Source organism: Schistocerca cancellata, chromosome 3 (assembly GCF_023864275.1).
Source record: "Schistocerca cancellata isolate TAMUIC-IGC-003103 chromosome 3, iqSchCanc2.1, whole genome shotgun sequence".
Lineage (NCBI taxonomy): Eukaryota > Metazoa > Arthropoda > Insecta > Orthoptera > Acrididae > Schistocerca > Schistocerca cancellata.
The window spans coordinates 1,647,923-1,668,920 of NC_064628.1; the positions used below are offsets into that span (position 1 = coordinate 1,647,923).

Below are 20,998 nucleotides of genomic sequence, written 5' to 3' on the forward strand. Positions count from 1 at the left end.
AACAGCACCTCAGGCTGCCACACCCAACACCAACACACCACCTGGGGGAATACTGGAAACACTATTCCCCCGACACACGACCGTTCAAATCCTTACCAAGGTGCTGACGGCCGTCACTACACTCATCACCCAGCTCATGAGCGCCGAACCCGCGCAATACTGGGCTGTCATTCACACTGCCATCACAACACTCTTTCACACTCTTACATGAATAACATACTACTCCCGGCCCACAACGCAGACCCGCACACACTATCACAGATCCTGTTCTGGAATGCAGACTCGATACACAACAAAAGGGCAGAATTTGCCGCGTTCATGGAGCGCAAGGGAATCCTTGTCGCGCTACTGAGCGAGACTAAACTTAAACCGCACAAACAATTAAACTTTCCTGGCTATTGTGTCTATCGTACCGACCGACCGGGCGACGCCGTGGCACGTGGAACTGCAATCGTCATACACAAAGACATTGAGCACACAAACATAGAGCTCCCTGAACTGGAAAAAATCGAGGCTACGGCCGTCAGAGTCAAGTTCAACGGAGCCTACACCACACTGATATCGGTATACAACAGCCCTGTAGGCATCTCAACACGCGATATCAGCACATTACTCAACATTTCACCGCGAGTAATAGTCGCTGGAGATCTGAACGCAAAACACCCAGAATGGAATTCACGCATACGAAATCCCAACGGCAAAAAACTGTACGAACATTCGCTAGGCAGAAACTACATTATACTAGCGCCGACTGAACCGACGCACATTCCCTATCAGAGGGGACACAGGCCAGACGTTATAGACATGGCCCTCGTCAAGGGCATTACAGCGACACTCAACGTTGCCGTTGAAAACGATCTGCCCTCAAACCACCAACCTGTAATACTATACATTGAGGAAACACTGCAGCACACGGAACAACGCAAGATGTTGGACTACGGGCGTGCGAATTGGACATTGTTCAAGCAAACGCTTGATACCCACATCCCACCTATACCCGAAATTAACGAAACAGGACAAATTGACGAGGCAGTAGAAACCCTCACTAACGCCGTCCAGGACGCAATGGCAGGCACCATACCTGATCGCACCTCACAACAACGCAGTGCGGCCCTGCCCCAGGAAATCCTGGGTCTAATTTCAATGAGGAATCGCCTCAGGAGAAAATGGCAGCGCACCAGGCGTCCGTACTTCAAACGGCACATTAACAGACTACAGGGCATCATACACGATAAAATACAAACACACAGAACACAACAGTGGAATCAAAAACTCGAAGGGCTGGACACCACACGACCTGGCATGTGGCAGCTAGCCCGACACTTCACCAGGGAGAAAATATACACCCCAACGCTTCAAGGGCCTGACGGATCTGCATACTCAGCGGAAGAGAAAGCAGAACTAATGGCTCGAACACTCGCAGCGTCATTCACACCGAACCTGGTACCATCAGACCCAGTGTTCATACTTGCTACTGACCAAGAGGTTACACGCATTCTAGCCCAACCATCGCGCGACGACATTCGACATGCTAGCACAGCCGAAGTCTCCTGGGCTATAATGCATTCCGCTGCTAGGAAAGCCCCTGGTCATGATGGCATTCAAAACCGTGTCCTCCAGGAGTTCACGGGTAAAGCAACTGAGTACCTAACACACATAACGAATGCCATACTAAAACACCAACACTTCCCCGCCTTTTGGAAGACGGCCAAGGTCCTAATGTTCAGGAAGCCGGGGAAAGACCACAGCCTCCCACAAAATTACCGACCCATCAGCCTTCTGAGCTCGCTCAGTAAGATTGTTGAGAAGGTGATTCTCAAACGCATCACTAGGCACTGCATAACAAATGACATCCTGAGACCGGAGCAATTCGAATTCAGGAATCACCACTCCACAACACAACAACTCCTACGGGTCGTTGAACACATAACACATGGCTTCAACATAAACAAAGCTACAGGCTTTCGACCGTCTATGGCACAACGGCCTCATCCGCAAACTCAGCGACGCGGGATTCCCTGACGGGCTGCTGCGTCTAATACACTCATACCTCACAGACAGGAGTTTCAACACTGATGTGCAGGGAAAACAATCAACACGACACGGTATACACGCGGGAGTACCCCAGGGAAGCATCCTAGGGCCCCTACTGTTTAACCTCTACATAAACGATCTCCCAACCACACACAACACAATGATGGCAATCTACGCGGATGACACAGCCATCCTTGCGCAAGATTGGAAACCATCACACATTACGTCACGCCTACAGACTGCACTCAGAGTGGCCGAGCCTTGGTTGGAGAAATGGCGTGTTAGAGTAAACGTCGACAAGTGCGAAGCCGTTCTGTTCACTAGAAGATCGAAGCAACTGCGCAAACACCGCTACTGCAGACCAATAACTCTACATGCACGCCCAATACGTTTCCGCGAGAAAGTCAAATACCTCGGTGTCTGGCTGGACCGGAAATTACTCTGGGGGGACCACATACAACAGATGACCAACCGAGCTAGCGCGAGGCTCAAACAGCTCTATCCTATGCTCAACAGGCGTAGCACACTGAACAGAAGGGTGTCGAGGTCCATGTACATGACACTTATCCGACCCCTGATGACGTACGCAGCTCCTGTCTGGGGATACGCTGCGCCTACACGCCTGCGCCGTCTGCAGCTCATACAAAACAAAGTACTCAAAATCATAAGCAATGCTCCACGATACACACGCATCGCGGACCTTCACCGGGAATACCGACTTGAGACTCTCACGGAGGTAATCCACAAACTCACCACAAGACTATACAGAAACTCCAGACATTCGCAGAACCCGTTTATTCTGAATCTGGGGAACTACGACCACAACCATAGATGGAAACATAAAAGACCAAAAGACATACTTGTAAGGACATAACATCTATGGCCAAGGATACGCAAACATAACGGCACAGGCGAGCCCCTGTTAATCAGACGCCATTACTGGATATCCAGCTGGAATACACTGCCGAATAACTGGCACCACACAGGGAAGCCGTACCGTACACTGCATGCAAACAAGCTCCACACATCCCCCACACAGTGAGATGATCTATGGCCGATCTCCCACTACTGTATAACGATCTTGATTGTTCCAGGGATGCAGCAGCAGCAGTAACTGGGACACATCGCCATCGCTTGCCATGGTAACGATGCATGATACCTATACTAACAAATCCAACCTTGCATGAGCTATCGCAGCTAGTAAGCCACTACTGCTCTTACTACCCATCCCACTGTCACAGAGGTTTTCTTCCCATGGCACGAGCCATGGCACTTTTTTTCCCTCTGCTCTTCAAATCGCTACCCTCACTCGCGTTTCGTCCACTATCTATCACCTGATGGACCGTGTTAATGCGTAGTCTTACCCAGATGCACGGACAACATCACAGCCCAGCATCCTGTGATCCACTTACTAGACAACTAACATGTTTACGGAGGTGACAGTAGAACTTTTGGTTTGGTCACCACGTTGGTGCGGGCGTGGAGGGGCCCCATCTTCTATTAAAAAAAAAAAAAACCACACACGAGCCTGGGACGCTGGAGAGGAAGGACGTCTGTGCAGCGCAGCCCGCCGTCGCCCCGCCGCTGCCCCCTGCCCCCTCCACTCCACCCAGGGGACCGCAGCGCAGCTCACCGCTTCAGTACCACAGGAGCGTCTGAGGAGAGCGGAACCCCAGCACGCGCCGTAAGCCGCTACCCCACCCCACCTCGCAGCACCACAGCCGAGCGCGAGCGGCTGTGCGAGATCTTCGGGACGCGCTAAGGCAGCCGCGAAGGTGGACTATCGGAGGAAGAAGATCCCACCGACGACCACGCCGAGACCTGCCGTCGACTTCAGCACTACCACCTGTGCTAATTCACTGTGTCGCTGTTTCGGAAGAAGCAGAATTTGTCGTTGTGTAGCAACCAAACTTTGGTAGCGGCAAAATTGTCGTGTGCCACACACAGTGTCGTGCGGCAGAATTCTTCTGCCTCCTCCCAAGAGTAGGGAACAATCCGTGCCAGGGCCGGTGGCGCCGCCCCGAAACCCGCGCACGTGTCGATTAGGGCTGTATTAGCACACGGATACCTTCAGGCAGAGGCAGTAGCCAACGCAAGGTGCCAACTAAGTGTGTAATCGGCACCCCAAAGCACGACCACACTCACAGCAAGGCACTCACTGACCCAGCAACATGAGCAGCGACAGTGACCAAGGACGTCCCCCACCACCGACCTACACCAACAAGGCAGCGAACCCCCCAGCCAGCCCAAGCCCCCCCTCCCCCCCATCACCAAACAGGAGCAGGACACCGAGCGAAACATCCTCCCAGGGAGACAGGCAAGAAATCAGCGACCCTTGGCCTACAAAGTACGAGCTTAAAAACCTCCCCAAGCACCAAGCAACCTGCGTTAGCCTCAGACATGAGGAAATTTTTAAAACAATGCTTTCTGAGGAGCATAACAGACTTTAAAACGAACCGCGAAGGGACGGCGGCATACATCTGGAGTCAGATGGGTGGCGCCGAGGGGGAAATCATGTACAAACTTAGGAGATGTGGGTACCCTGAGGTCACCGTCAACTCCAGACAAACAAGGGAACCGCGAGGATCCATAGGGAGACACAGGAAGAACCCCTCAATGAGTGTCATATTAAAACAAATCCCGCACGGAACAATGGACGAGACTGTGACAGAACAACTTCGCCAACAGGGTTTCGACGTGTTAAAAGCATGGCGAATAAAGGACAGGAAGCGCAACGCGTTTGCCCAGAAATTCAGCGTAATTACGTACTGTCAACAAACTGTTGACTCACTCCTGACTGAGGGAGCAAAAATAGATTTCACCGTAAGACACGCAGAGCCCCCACGTGACCCTCCCCCACAACCGGCACAATGTGGCAGGTGCTTAACCTTCGAGCATGCCACGGCGAACTGCACTAGAGAAACAAAGTGCCCAAGATGCAGTGGACCGCACGATCTCTCACGCTGTAACATAAAAGAGAAAGAGATGTGCGCAAACTGCAAGGGTGACCACTCCGTGCTCTCGTACAGGTGTCCCATGCGTCCCAAGGAGGCAACAAGTGAGGAAACGCGCGCGCCAATAAAAATCATCAACGAACCAGCGCCACTTCCAAACAAAAATGACGACCTCAAACAAGAGCTCGTGCTGAAAGAAGACCTGGTGCGAGTCCTTGCTGCAACTCTGCTGGACTTGTTCCAGGATCGCAGGGAAGCCATCAAAAAGTCACTGAAACAAGCTACTAACCAGATTCTAGAAAAAGACTTTGAGGTGACGCAAACAGGAAACAAAATACATATCACAATAAGTCACCACTGGCACCCAGAAACACGCTTCAGACACACACCACAACACACGCCCCAGCACACACCGCAACATACACAACAGGACACGAATTAAACAGGCACCCACACCCTAACTCCAACCCCCTCCCTCCCAGGCACCTCCGCGATGGCCAACACACTACGTCTCCTATCGGTAAACGCCCAAGGCGTCAAACCGAAACGCCCACTACTAACGCACACCATACAACAGGAAGGTGTCCATATTGCAGGCATCACCGAAACATGGCTAAGGAACACACACGCCTTTAACATCCCCAGGTTCAATACATTCCAAAAAGACAGGCAGGACGGAAGAGGAGGAGTAGCTATACTCGTGCAGAACACGATTGCAGCAAAGGAGATTCCTCTCCCGGCACCACTCAATAACGTAGAAGCAGTCATAGTACAGATAAGAGACAAGAACAGACGCACTCTTACGATAGCATGCCTGTACAACCCATCTGGTACGCCCCTGCCACTGCACTTCCTACGACATATGATGACTTACAATAGATATATAATACTAGGAGACTTTAATGCACGACACCATATGCTAGGGGACACAGCCGATAATGGAAACGGACGGAGTCTATTCGACTTCCTGACAACAGAACCGATGGAACGGTTACCAGTTAACCAACCGACTTTCATAGGACACCGAGGCCACTCGACACCAGATCACGTACTATATGGACACAACATTAGCGACACAATGTCAGATGCTGTCGTGGGCACCTCGATAACGAGCGACCACCTGCCAATCCTTTTTTCGACCAGCGCCACACTGCCCCCAGACCATATACCCACAAGACGAACAATCCGCAAATACGCAAATGCGGATTGGGACAAATATAAAGAAGTACTCACGGAACAACTATCAATACCACTGATGATAACAGACGACGACGACCTCCAACACGCCACAGATAGAATAGAGACTGCCATACATCAAGCAATACATGAAGCCATACCCACCATAGTAGTCGAAAATTGGAAACAAGCCATACCCCAGGAAGTCCTCAACCTAATTCGACACAAAAAACAACTCTATAGACGAATCAGACGCGACAACAACCCAGACCTAAAAAGACAATGGAATAGACTGAATGCCAGAATTAAAAGAATCATATCTGAACACCGACAAAGACAGTGGGACGACACGTGCAGAAGACTTAACTACAGGGAAGGGGGGAAATTCTGGCAACGCTTTAAAACGCTCACGGGACAACGACAGACAACAAACACTACATTACTAGTGGATAACGAACCGACAACAGACAAAGCAGAACAAGCAGATGCATTTCGACAAGTACTGCAGCAAGTTTACTCCTTCCCACAAGACGCAAAATTTGACGACAACTTCAGACAACACGCCGAGCAACAGCTGACTATAATCCTAAACACCCCAACGACAGCAACAGGAGACGAAGACACGCTGGCAGCAGAGATCACTAACGCAGAAATAATCAATGCCATACACTCAGGACGTACCACAGCTCCAGGACAAAATGACATAAGACGTATACACCTTCAGAAAGCCCCAGCCCACCTCCTGACACCCATCCTCTACCTCATCTACAACTATTGTCTCACAAACGAAACGCTACCCGCCACTTGGAAGACTAGCAAAACAATAATGATACCAAAACCTGACAAACCAAGGACTGACCCAAGATCTTACAGACCAATATCTCTACTCGACGTCATAGGGAAAACTTACGAAAGAATACTAACTGACCGCATAAAAACGTATGTAGAACGCAACGACATCCTCCCTCTGACACAATCAGGCTTCCGACAAAATCACTCCACTAACGACCCGTTAATCAGACTGACCAACGGAATAACACAAGGCTTCAACAGAGGACACTGCACGCTTGCAGTCTTCTTAGACATAGAGTGTGCCTTCGACAAGCTCTGGCATACAGGACTGCTCTACAAACTGAGCAAATTGGGCCTCCCGACCAAGGTTATACGACTAATACGGACGTACATCACAAACAGGAAGTGCAAGGTACATGTCGGCGGAGCCTACTCCCAAGAATTCACACCCCAAGCAGGAGTGCCACAAGGAGGTATCCTATCCCCGCTGCTGTACGCGCTTTACACGGCTGACGTACCAACGACAACAACCCCCAAAGAAACGGTAGGACTGTATGCTGACGACACCGCCTACTGGTGCACAGACTTGAAGACGACAACCGTACAACGAAAAACACAGACCTACCTACAAAGATTAGAAAACTGGATGACGACATGGAGAATCCGACCAAACCCAACCAAAACCCAAATGGTTTTATTTAGACACAGACACCTGACGAAAAAACGACAACAAAACACAAATGACATACAACTGACGCTGTGGGACACACCACTAAGACTTAACGACACTACCAGGTACCTAGAAGTGTACCTAGACAAGTACTTAAACTGCAAGACACACCTCACTTACCTGCTAAACAAGACGAGGAAAAGACAACGCCTAATCAGACAAGTACAAGGACGATTCCATGGATGTGACGACCACACGGCGATACACACCTACAAGACGTACATCAGACCAGTGATAGAATATGCAGCAGCCCCCTTAGGAGGCTTGCACAAACCGGTAGCCGAACAACTTTACTCGACCGAAAGACGACTTTTACGCAGCATCTGTAGACCGCCAAGGCTCACGCCCAATGACGACGTGTATGACATCACTGGCGTGGAGCCGCTACAAAACAGACTGACCAAACTCAGAGCGAACTACGGTAGACACACATTAACGAAACGCCCAGACATGGAAGACATTTTGACAACAAGACCGCGAGTGAACAGACGACCAAAATTTAAATATACCCAACCAGCGCGTACAGTAGCACAAAACACCAGCCAAGAATACCCAGACCTCGCCCCCACCATGGAACCACTAGCACAAGGCATCCAACTTCCCCCACACCTGACCCAAAGACACAGAAACTGACCCCAGAATATACACACAAACGCGAACGCGCCTGCGCGCACACGCACACACACAAAACATACACAAGAACTGTAGACCTAAGCTACATCTAAAAAGTAGCATAGAAATAACAAATGAAACATTAAAAGTAGCATACACACCAAAACTACGGTACTACTATCGTATGCTACAACCTCCATACACACTAAAGTACTCAAAGAAAACAAAGAGAATAATCATAACGGAAAATACTGTATAATTTATAAACAAACACTATATCACAACATGACTTAAAATCTTTAATACTTAAACCTCAACCTCTAACCTCACTTTATGTAATATCTTTGTACCTATTTAATATCCTTGTACCTACTTTATATTTTGTTTATATTTTGTTTTATTTTGTATTATTGTATTATTTTATATTTCTGCATCTTTATATATACTATTTCTTTGTATACTCAATATGATCAAATGCACTTTTGCAAGAAATATTGAACTAATAAATAAATGAATGTACGAGTTATGTACAGCAAATGGCTGAAAAGGGCAATGCAAGCCCTCAAACAGCCCGCCCATCCCCATCAGGGGTGGGAATGAAAAGTGAAAAAAAAAAAGACCCAAAGACCAGTCTCAGGTAGCACCTGAAGAAGACAGCGAGGCACTCTGTTGAAATATCGTGCTAGAACGACGCGAATACTCGGCTGAATTCTCGAATATCCAAGATGTCCTAATAATTTGTTTAATAAAATCAACTACACTAAATGGTCAATGGTACTAGGACAACTAGAAAGAAATTACTCATGGTAACAGAAATGACCAAAAAGCGGTCTGTGAGCAATGACCAGTAAATGAAAATGGAATCAAAAAATGGCATCAACATAGCCTAGCAGTGGTAAACAGGGACTTTTAGCTAAAGCAGCCAGTACATGGACAGGACTTAGCATCTGGGCACCTGTCCCTCTACTGCCGGCTCGGTATGCACGACATATCACATTAACCACCATGATGGGCTTTCACTCAATCCGACGTTATTAATTCCTGTCCGAGTCCATCTGGGATACAACAGCGTGCATGTCCCATCTCTTTTGTCGTCAGGGAAACTGTAATGAGATATGTGTATTTAGTCATACTGGAGGACTACTAGATGATATAACTTGCTCTGAAGAAGAAAAAGAAGGGGCTCATTTGAGACACGATAGGTTCCCACCACGTTATCACCTGCAAGGCTGATGAACCGATCAGTTATCAGCTACACACAACTATTCCTGACCACGGACAACCTAATCACAGTCGTGCAGTATGCAATTTCTTCCAGTGGGGCGGTGTCAAGGTAGAGATTCCATCTTCCGACGTCACATTGCCAGAAGCGATGAGTATTAGCTTCTCTATGTTCGGAGAACACTTCATGCTGAATGCTTGAAGCTGTTTTACAGCAGCACGACTTTCAGATCCACTTGAAAATAGTCTGGATGCAAAGACTGAATTCGGTCACAAACTTAAGTAATGTATATATAAATAGAAGGAAATGGAGCAGCTTTAAATTAATAGAACTGACCATCCACATTACTGTAGCTACTAAGAACATCAGATTACGAGGGCTTGTCCAGAATAAAGTTTCAGACTGGCCATCTGTCTGAAACTACACTCCTGGAAATTGAAATAAGAACACCGTGAATTCATTGTCCCAGGAAGGGGAAACTTTATTGACACATTCCTGGGGTCAGATACATCACATGATCACACTGACAGAACTACAGGCACATAGACACAGGCAACAGAGCATGCACAATGCACTAGTACAGTGTATATCCACCTTTCGCAGCAATGCAGGCTGCTATTCTCCCATGGAGACGATCGTAGAGATGCTGGATGTAGTCCTGTGGAACGGCTTGCCATGCCATTTCCACCTGGCGCCTCAGTTGGACCAGCGTTCGTGCTGGACGTGCAGACCGCGTGAGACGACGCTTCATCCAGTCCCAAACATGCTCAATGGGGGACAGATCCGGAGATCTTGCTGGCCAGGGCAGTTGACTTACACCTTCTAGAGCACGTTGGGTGGCACGGGATACATGCGGACGTGCATTGTCCTGTTGGAACAGCAAGTTCCCTTGCCGGTCTAGGAATGGTAGAACGATGGGTTCGATGACGGTTTGGATGTACCGTGCACTATTCAGTGTCCCCTCGACGATCACCAGTGGTGTACGGCCAGTGTAGGAGATCGCCCCCCACACCATGATGCCGGGTGTTGGCCCTGTGTGCCTCGGTCGTATGCAGTCCTCATTGTGGCGCTCACCTGCACGGCGCCAAACACGCATACGACCATCATTGGCACCAAGGCAGAAGCGACTCTCATCGCTGAAGACGACACGTCTCCATTCGTCCCTCCATTCACGCCTGTCGCGACACCACTGGAGGCGGGCTGCACGATGTTGGGGCGTGAGCGGAAGACGGCCTAACGGTGTGCGGGACCGTAGCCCAGCTTCATGGAGACGGTTGCGAATGGTCCTCGCCGATACCCCAGGAGCAACAGTGTCCCTAATTTGCTGGGAAGTGGCGGTGCGGTCCCCTACGGCACTGCGTAGGATCCTACGGTCTTGGCGTGCATCCGTGCGTCGCTGCGGTCCGGTCCCAGGTCGACGGGCACGTGCACCTTCCGCCGACCACTGGCGACAACATCGATGTACCGTGGAGACCTCACGCCCCACGTGTTGAGCAATTCGGCGGTACGTCCACCCGGCCTCCCGCATGCCCACTATACGCCCTCGCTCAAAGTCCGTCAACTGCACATACGGTTCACGTCCACGCTGTCGCGGCATGCTACCAGTGTTAAAGACTGCGATGGAGCTCCGTATGCCACGGCAAACTGGCTGACACTGACGGCGGCGGTGCACAAATGCTGCGCATCTAGCGCCATTCGACGGCCAACACCGCGGTTCCTGGTGTGTCCGGTGTGCCGTGCGTGTGATCATTGCTTGTACAGCTCTCTCGCAGTGTCCGGAGCTGGTATGGTGGGTCTGACACACCGGTGTCAATGTGTTCTTTTTTCCATTTCCAGGAGTGTACCTGGCAGATTAAAACTGTGTACCTTTGCCTTTCACAGGTAAGTGCACTACCAACTGAGCAGGAGAGCTTCTGTAAAGTTTGGAAGGTAGGAGACGAGGAATTGGCAGAAGTAAAGCTGTGAGGACGGAGCGTAGGTCGTGCTTGGGTAGCCCAGGTGGTAGAGCACTTGCCCGCAAAGGCAAAGGTCCCGAGTTCGAGTCTCGGTCCGGCACACAGTTTTAATCTGCCAGGAAGTTTCATATCAGCGCACATTCCGCTGCAGAGTGAAAATCTCATTCTGGCTATCTGTCTGTCATATTATACCTGGACCTGCATCTAAAATCAGTGTGCAAGCTTCCCAATTTTCTTTGTATGATGATGGTAAAATCGCATATTTAAGTTCAATTTTTATACAAATATAGCTTAATGACAATTTTTAACCAGACGTTACATTAAAGAATGTGTCATAAGTCCATTTAAAGGAGTCTGTGCATGTTGATACTTGTTAGTGGATATAATGTGCGCATTTCTGGTTGTTACTAGGTCGGTGTTCCTGCTGACTATGTTCTCACCAGTGATAGCGGTGAGCCAACTGAGTGCGAACCCTTTCCTGGGGATAGTGGCTCAAGGGGCGGCCATTCTCGCTGCCTTCTACGTGGTGAACTACTTTGGAGCGAGGTTCGGTCGCCGCTGGCCCAGTGCAGCCAGTGCACTCTTGGCCGCACTGGCCTGTGTTCTCATCTTCTGCCTGTTCACTGGTGAGCCGTGTCCATGTGTCTCTGCTGATTTAGCCTCTATCTTATCTAAAAATTGGATGAAAATCGTAAGAGATTACAGTTAGTCAGTGGTCTAACATTCAGACAGGACCGCCGTGGTAACCAGCTGGGTTAACGATGAGGTGAGTAGAGGTGGAGAATAGCCAACATACAACCGTCTTGTGTAGAAACTGTGATGGAGTGATACTGACAGATTGGAGGTTGGTAAAACTGAGAGAGAAATGAACAGATTCCTTTGTTTTTAGAAAATGTTCGCTTTTTTGTTGCTCTTAGACTGTGACAACAACTAATGCGACATGTTAGACGCTGACAAAATTCAATTATAAATGGCCAAGTACAGTAACGTGTGGTGATGATTAATGTACGCTGTTACACAATCGAAGGTTTAGTATGCCAACCCCTGCACAAATTTGGTGAGGTGGAAGGTTTCTCCTGTCTTTCATCCTGCTTGAGATAATGGCGTAGTGGAGAAAACTATTCTGCTCTCAGCAAACAGTAATGCACTTGGTTTCCTATTTAGAGGAATAATTCATTGTGAGTAATTGGTTTGATCATGAATGGGATAGCAGATCTTTAGGGGATGGAGGGGGCAGGATACAATACAACAAGTGAAAAACGATATACTGCCTTAAATGGACACAATAAATACTCAAATATGCTGATAAATGCAGTGTGCAGTTCTACAGCTAATCCATAAATTTAATCAGCACGAATAGAACGGCAGAAATGCCGACAATATGATCAACAGTGATCTAAATTGCAAGTGCAAGTAATCGCTATGTCAATATTCAGCCACTTTGTTGAGAACAACCATAAGGCCATAAAATAAAAGTAAAAACATATCAGTTATCGAAAAAGGCCATTTTGTGGTGCTAGATGTTAGTCTTAGTGCTTTACAATTTCTGCTTGTTGCCTGCTGTTGTGCACACAGATATTCTTGTACATGAAACGAAATCTTTTTGTAATAAAACTCATTAATACGATTTATTTGAATTAACACCATCATTTACCATAATCAGCCCTATAATTTTCTTGTCCATTATCAGGGGAACATGGCATTTGTGAAAGTAACTGTTTGACGTGAGCACAATATGTAGCTGCAAAATCTAACCAGTATTAAAAGTGGAGACCATCCTCAGCTTATAATTAAAGTGAATCCCAGAACCATGGGTTCAACCCAAAAATCCTTGCTGAGAAAATGTACAAAAACGAATAATTTTAAGTTACTTCTATTGTAAGCTGCTGAGGATGCTTATTATAACCATACATAAAATGGTTGTTTAAGAAACAGTAAGAAATTCTATTTCATGAGATGAACAACAGTTATTCTACTTTACGAGTTAAGCACTGGTTTGTTTATAACCAAGGATAAATGCTCACATATAGCATTAAACTTTCACGTAATATGCATCTGCTTGAAAATAACGACTACAACATCCAACTTGCTATGACAATCATTGAGATACATACTCGAAAGTAATAAATTTTCTCAGCTAACTTCTCAATATTGGAACCTATTTTATTTTAGAATACACTTTAATTAATAGAAGTATAAAGATAATTTATGTTTAAAAGATGCAAAATATCCATTGTGTATTACATAATGCTAAGCCATTACATTTATAGAGGCTCATTCTCGCTGTGTGTGCTGAAACAAAAAATTGCGATCAAATGTGGGAGAACCACACAATAAAATTACAAGAACTAAATGTTACAATTCGTTCCTTTGTACCTATTTTTAATATTGAAAATGCTTTAGAATCTATGCAGAATATATATTTTTCTTACATCATTCGATCATAGGTTTATTTCTTCACATTGTATTAACACTTGTCAGAAATACATTTAAAGATAGTACCTTCCAGTCAATGTTATTACAAGTTTTGAACTTTATGATATGTTGAAATACAAATATAACAAATTTATACATTTTATACTTATAAATTAATTGCCTAGTTCAATGAACACAATATTATTTTGTTTTAAGGTAATTATGTCTTTTTAGCTCAGAATTTGGAGCTCTTGGTAGCACTAAATAACTTAGTTTCTGTAGTGGACTGACAAGACAGCCAGTCCACAGTGACGGGTAACCGAAAGGCACGCGCTTAAACTCACGCAGGCTGGCGTGAGGTCTGAAACAGGATACGTAATGAATGCTATAAAGAAAAGTACGTAACTGCTGGAATACTTAACTTTAATCCATCATTGGTGTACATCGCTCTTGGCGATACAAGTTAGACTCTTTAGATACATGCAATGTAATGCTAATGGCGCCTTGCTAGGTCGTAGCCATGGACTTAGCTGAAGGCTATTCTAACTGTCTCTCGGCAATTGAGAGCGTAATTCTCGGTGAACCATGGCTAGCAACGTCGGCTGTACAACTGGGGCGAGTGCTAGAAAGTCTCTCTACACCTGCCGTGTGGCGGCGCTCGGTCTGCTATCACTGATAGTGGCGACACGCGGGTCCGTCGTATACTAGCGGACCGCGGCCGATTTAAAAGGCTACCACCTAGCAAGTGTGGTGTCTGGCGGTGACACCACAGTTTCACTTAGCAAAAGTGAAAATGGTTGAAGTAAAAATGGAGAAGAAGTGAAATGGTACATCTGCTTTAATTTTAAGTTTAATAGGAAACAGTCTCCTTCAAAGTATGACACTATGACTGCCAATAACAGAGACACAATATAATGTAAATGTAAAAATACTATTTGGGGAATTTCAAACAAATTCACTTAAGATGGGATCTATTAAAACAACAAAGGAATGCAACCATTTGACAAACTGTGGAATCTTAAATTGGAAATTTGCTTAACAAATCTGTAATGATCACATTTCAATTCTTTTCATTAAATTATGAACATACACACAAACTGCAAAAAAGTAAAATAAAGGGTCAAGAAGATTTTCATATGTCATGAATTACAGCTTGAGTATATTTTTCAGCATGGTGTTGGCTGACGTCTTCTCACAGCCATCTATGGTCTATCGTTCTCGTAACCTCCCAACAGTTTACTTCTGTAACCTCGGAATAATAAAATGTGACTATCTTCTAAAAAAAAAATTGTGGCTCACATGTAACCTTTCAATAATTAACTGACTGTGAATTTAAACTGGTAAATTTTGGACATCAGCAGTGCTGCGTTATGGCCCTGGAAGATCACACTGAATAAATTGAAAATTCTTACCTCAATGAAGTCGCCGAATAACGCGTATATATCTGGTCCTATAAGAAATTTTTCTGGCACAGCCCAGTGCAATGCTGGCCGCTAGATTTGTCATGTGTAAAAAGAAACAACTGATTTTTATTTACGATAGTCGGGATGACCATGGACAAGAGAATTAGTAAAATCTTTAAATTCAGATTAATGATGGTCAAGAGTTATTTTTATAAGAAAGATTATTATTAAAAGATTTTTTTTTAAAACATGTACGTGGTACTTGATATGACAATAGTGCAAAATCAGTTGTTACAAGTCACATATGCGCGCGGCTATGAATAGTAATACTTGGTTTTACATCGCCCAGGCAGCGCCATCGCTCTTCACGACTGCGAGCTACTACTCGTACTGTTGTCGACACTACTCTCTGGTCTGCGATTCTATTGTAGCTTACATATCGCAGGCAGCGAGTGGACATTCAATCGAAGTTACATCTGCTCGAGTGCGCTAGCAATAAATTCCTTATTCACGGACCTCTTAGAGTCTCTTTCTCAGAACTGAATGTACAAAAATTCTCTTTCTGCACAGCACACGTCGAGGGCGCACCCGTCGTGATGGGGACCTTGCTGATGCAGTTCAGCACCACTGCCAACATGAGCATGACCAACCTGCAGAGCATCGAGGTGCACCCCACGTGTCTGCGCCAGATCGCAACCAGTGTCGAATGGGCTGTCGCCGGGGTTGCCATGTCTGCTCTGCCCTATTTGGCGTTGATGGTACGTGAAATGTTAGGTGTAACACATTAGTAGCTGGAAAAAAGCACTATTGATCCATTACAAACTTGCTCATCCAAGTTCAGTCGCAGATGCTGCAAGGGAGGTATTTTGGATCATATAGAGATGTACTGTTAGAATTTTGAGAGCACACGATCGAAGAAGCACCAAGTACAATGTTAGTTCCTCCGACGGACACTACCTCAACTATCGCTACACCCGTCTGTAATGCGAAATTGACCACTGGATATCAAGAGAGACAGACGATCCAGTGTTAAACGAGGTGGGGAGTATTGTGTTGTCAGTAGAGAAGCAAGAACAGCAGAACTGTACTGTCAGAAGAAGTCAATGACCTCGAACGTGGAATGTCACTTCAGTTGCCAGAGGTTACAACAGCTAAAATGCCGCAGAAGTTGAAACTTAGTTCTGCCTTTAGTTCTCTTAAACTGAATGTTACTCAGTTTGAAAGCTCATCCATCGGTTCTGTCTGGCACATTGTGATACCCAGCATGTCGTGCAAAAGTAGAGGCTGATAATGTTTTTCCTGTGATTGATGTCTCAGAACACCCCTAACCTCATACTGTAAGTATGATTCATGAACTGTCGATCTGTCGTAAGATGAGTAACTACCCACTCGAAGCGAATCATATCTGGAACATTTGCTGTGTACGAGAGACAAGTTTAAAAAGTTGTACACGAGTACAAGAACTGGAATGGTACACAGCATTCTTAACGATGTGTGAAATTACCGTTGGCGCATGTTCATTCCGTCTGGAATATTATCTTTCAAGAATATCTCTCGTAACCGATCAAAAGCTAGCTTATAACCAAACTTCAAATAAAATTACCCTCCCTCCACTCTGAAAAAAACGATCACGAGAAATTTGTAGGCCTATATTGTTGAGGTCAGTCTGTTGCAGCATGTTTCACTCTTGCGAATTTGGACGTTTATGGAGCAGAAAAATCTCCTGTTTAAAAATGAACGAGTACTCCGTAAGCGGACATCTTGCGAGACACAGCTCACTCTGTTACGTCATGAAATCCAGAGTGTCTAGGGTGACGCCATTTCACTGACTTGTACAAGGCACTCTGTATATTTCCGCAATGTCTTCTCGTGAACCTGATTCAAGACTTGCACGTGGTACTCAGCAAATGGTTCTTAAGAGGACAAAATAGACCTAAATGGAAAAGTACTGGAGTACCTAGTGTTATAGAGCCTTTACTACTTAAAATGTGTAGAAATGTTTTAGAGGACAACATAGGAACCTCTCTGAATCTGTCTGCAGATGGTGCTGTTGTCTATAGCAAAACTGGAACCCAGAACCCGCATAGCATAGACTATTGGTGCATGGACTGGAATTTATTCTGAAACTCAACTATCGGTAAAAAGTTTTCGACCGCCCATAATAAAAACTATATACTTTATTCCAATATATAAACATATCGCACAAAGTAAATATTATTCACTGAAACAGTATTTAGAACCAAACAGAACACATGTAGTAATGTTTCACAAGGTTTATAATATACTATTTTTGCATGTTTTAGAATCAAAGAACCCATTGATGATGGCGATATTGTCGCTAAAAATAGTTTGGGAGTTGATAAGTAAATAACAAAAGTGTTTTGCTTCAAGGCGAACTCACAGTCCCATACTTCTGTTCCAACTAAAAACATATATTCTCGTTCTGTCGTTAAAAACAATACAACATGGTTTAGATTTTTAGCCTTTTCACAGTGTCTATCCTTTCTCTCAGAACAGCTGCACAAACTCTTGGCATTCTGGAGATAAGATTTTGTACTGTTTTTGAAGATATTTCTGCACTGTTGTTGTTGTGGTCTTCAGTCGTGAGACTGGTTTGATGTAGCTCTCCATGCTATTCTATCCTGTGCAAGCTTCTTCATCTCCCAGTACCTACTGCAACCTACATCCTTCTGAATCTGCTTAGTGTATTCATCTCTTGGTCTCCCCCTACGATTTTTACCCTCCACGCTGCCCTCCAATACTAAATTGGTGATCCCTTGATGCCTCAGAACATGTCCTACCAACCGATCCCTTCTTCTGGTCAAGTTGTGCCACAAACTCCTCTTCTCCCCAATCCTATTCAGTACCTCCTCATTAGTTATGTGATCTACCCATCTAATCTTCAGCATTCTTCTGTAGCACCACATTTCGAAAGTTTCTATTCTCTTCTTGTCCAAACTATTTACCGTCCATGTTTCACTCCCATACATGGCTACACTCCATACAAACACTTTCAGAAATGACTTCCTCACACTTAAATGTATACGCAATGTTAACAAATTTCTCTTCTTCAGAAACGCTTTCCTTGCCATTGCCAGTCTACATTTTATATCCTCTCTACTTCGACCATCATCAGTTATTTTGCTCCCCAAATAGCAAAACTCCTTTACTACTTTAAGTGTCTCATTTCCTAATCTAATACCCTCAACATCACCCGACTTAATTCGACTACATTCCATTATCCTCGTTTTGCCTTTGTTGATGTTCATCTTATATCCTCCCTTCAAGACACCATCCATTCCGTTCAACTGCTCTTCCAAGTCCTTTGCTGTCTCTGACAGAATTACAATGTCATCGGCGAACCTCAAAGTTTTTATTTCTTCTCCATGGATTTTAATACCTACTCCGAATTTTTCTTTTGTTTCCTTTACTGCTTGCTCAATATACAGATTGAATAACATCGGGGAGAGGCTACAACCCTGTCTTACTCCCTTCCCAACCACTGCTTCCCTTTCATGTCCCTCGACTCTTATAACTCCCGTCTGGTTTCTGTACAAATTGTAAATAGCCTTTCGATCCCTGTATTTTACCCCTGCCACCTTTAGAATTTGAAAGAGAGTATTCCAGTCAACATTGTCAAAAGCTTTCTCTAAGTCTACAAATGCTAGAAACGGGTTTGCCTTTCCTTAATCTTTCTTCTAAGGTAAGTCGTAAGGTCAGTATTGCCTCACGTGTTCCAGTATTTCTACGGAATCCAAACTGATCTTCCCCGAGGTCGGCTTCTATCAGTTTTTCCATTCGTCTGTAAAGAATTGGTGTTAGTATTTTGCAGCTGTGACTTATTAAACTGATTGTTCGGTAATTCTCACATCTGTCAACACCTGCTTTCTTTGGGATTGGAATTATTATATTCTTCTTGAAGTCTGAGGGTATTTCGCCTGTTTCATACATCTTGCTCACCAGATGGTAGTGTTTTGTCAGGACTGGCTCTCCCAAGGCCGTCAGTAGTTATAATGGAATGTTGTCTACTCCGGGGGCCTTGTTTCGACTCAGGTCTTTCAGTGCTCTGTCAAACTCTTCACGCAGTATCGTATCTCCCATTTCATCTTCATCTACATCCTCTTCCATTTCCATAATATTGTCCTCAAGTACATCGCCCTTGTATAGACCCTCTATATACTCCTTCCATCTTTCTGCTTTCCCTTCTTTGCTTAGAACTGGGTTTCCATCAGAGCTCTTGATGTTCATACAAGTGGTTCTCTTATCTCCAAAGGTCTCTTTAATTTTCCTGTAGGGAGTATCCATCGTACCCCTAGTGAGATAAGCCTCTACATCCTTACATTTGTTCTCTAGCCATCCCTGCTTAGCCATTTTGCACTTCCTGTCGATCTCATTTTTGAGATGTTTGTATTCCTTTTTGCCTGCTTCATTTACTGCATTTTTATATTTTCTCCTTTCATAAATTAAATTCAATATTTCTTCTGTTACCCAAGGATTTCTACTAGCCCTCGTCTTTTTACCTACTTGATCCTCTGCTGCCTTCACTACTTCATCCCTCAAAGCTACCCATTCTTCTTCTACTGTATTTCTTTCCCCCATTCCTGTCAATTGTTCCCTTATGCTCTCCCTGAAACTCTGTACAACCTCTGGTTCTTTCAGTTTATCCAGGTCCCATCTCCTTAAATTCCCACCTTTTTGCAGTTTCTTCAGTTTTAATTTACAGGTCATAACCAATAGATTGTGGTCAGAGTCCGCATCTGCCCCTGGAAATGTCTTACAATTTAAAACCTGGTTCCTAAATCTCTGTCTTACCATTATATATTTCTGCACTAAACTCCTGTAAATAATTGTACACATGTTCAAAATTAAATGACCTTAGTTTCTGACCGCTCCACGAAGTTCATTCCGTAAGACTTCAGTGGGATTTAAGTCAGGCGACTGACTTGGCCAAGTCATATTTCCCAAATATCCCTTTTCTATTGACATACCCTCTGCACAATTTTGAAGCATGTTTGGGATCATTGTCATGTTGCAGAACAAACCCGCGACCAGTAACTCCCTTGCCAGATAGAACTGCATTGTTGACCAGAATCATGTGCTATCCTTCCTTCGTAATGTTTCCTTGATTCTCACTAGATCACCGACCTAATCACCTACAAAACACGCCCACACCATGACCAACACTCCATCATGACTCACCTTTGGTGTCACACACTGCTCATCATTAGTTCTCCACGAAGTCGGAGAACAGTCGTTCGACTACGGCAGTAAAGTAATTCTCACTTAGATTCGTCCGTGAGTAACACCTTGGACCATTGCTGCACGCTCCAATCATTATGTTGCCGTGCTCATTGCAATAACTGTGCCTTGTTTTGTTTCCTTAATAAAGGTCGTTTGGCCGCTATGCATCCCTTTGAACCTTGTTCACGAAGACGGCGTTACACTGTTAAGAGAGAGGTTGGAACTGCTCGCATACATACTTTACTCCCTCACAAGTTTTAGGTTCAGTAAGAGTCCATTGACGTTTACTCTGTACACACATGAGCTGATCTTCCCTGTACGATGTTACTCGGGGTCTTCCCGGTAGCGAAACAATTGCACTGGCTGCAGTTTGCTTGAACCACTGCAGAGTAACACACCACTGTAAATCGGGCTACGCCAAACGTTGTAGCTATTATCTCGTTAGAACTGCCTCCAGATGCAGA

General features: G+C 45.3%; 1 protein-coding gene across 1 annotated transcript in view; it reads left to right on the forward strand.

The window, feature by feature from the left end:
* LOC126175250 (solute carrier family 22 member 7-like) overlaps positions 1-20,998 on the forward strand; it is a 163,762-nt gene that overhangs the window by 103,188 nt on the left and 39,576 nt on the right. Inside the window, exons 6-7 of the mRNA XM_049921891.1 lie at positions 11,887-12,101; positions 15,864-16,051. Of these exons, the coding sequence (XP_049777848.1) occupies positions 11,887-12,101; positions 15,864-16,051 (403 nt within the window). The remainder of the gene's footprint in view (positions 1-11,886; positions 12,102-15,863; positions 16,052-20,998) is intronic.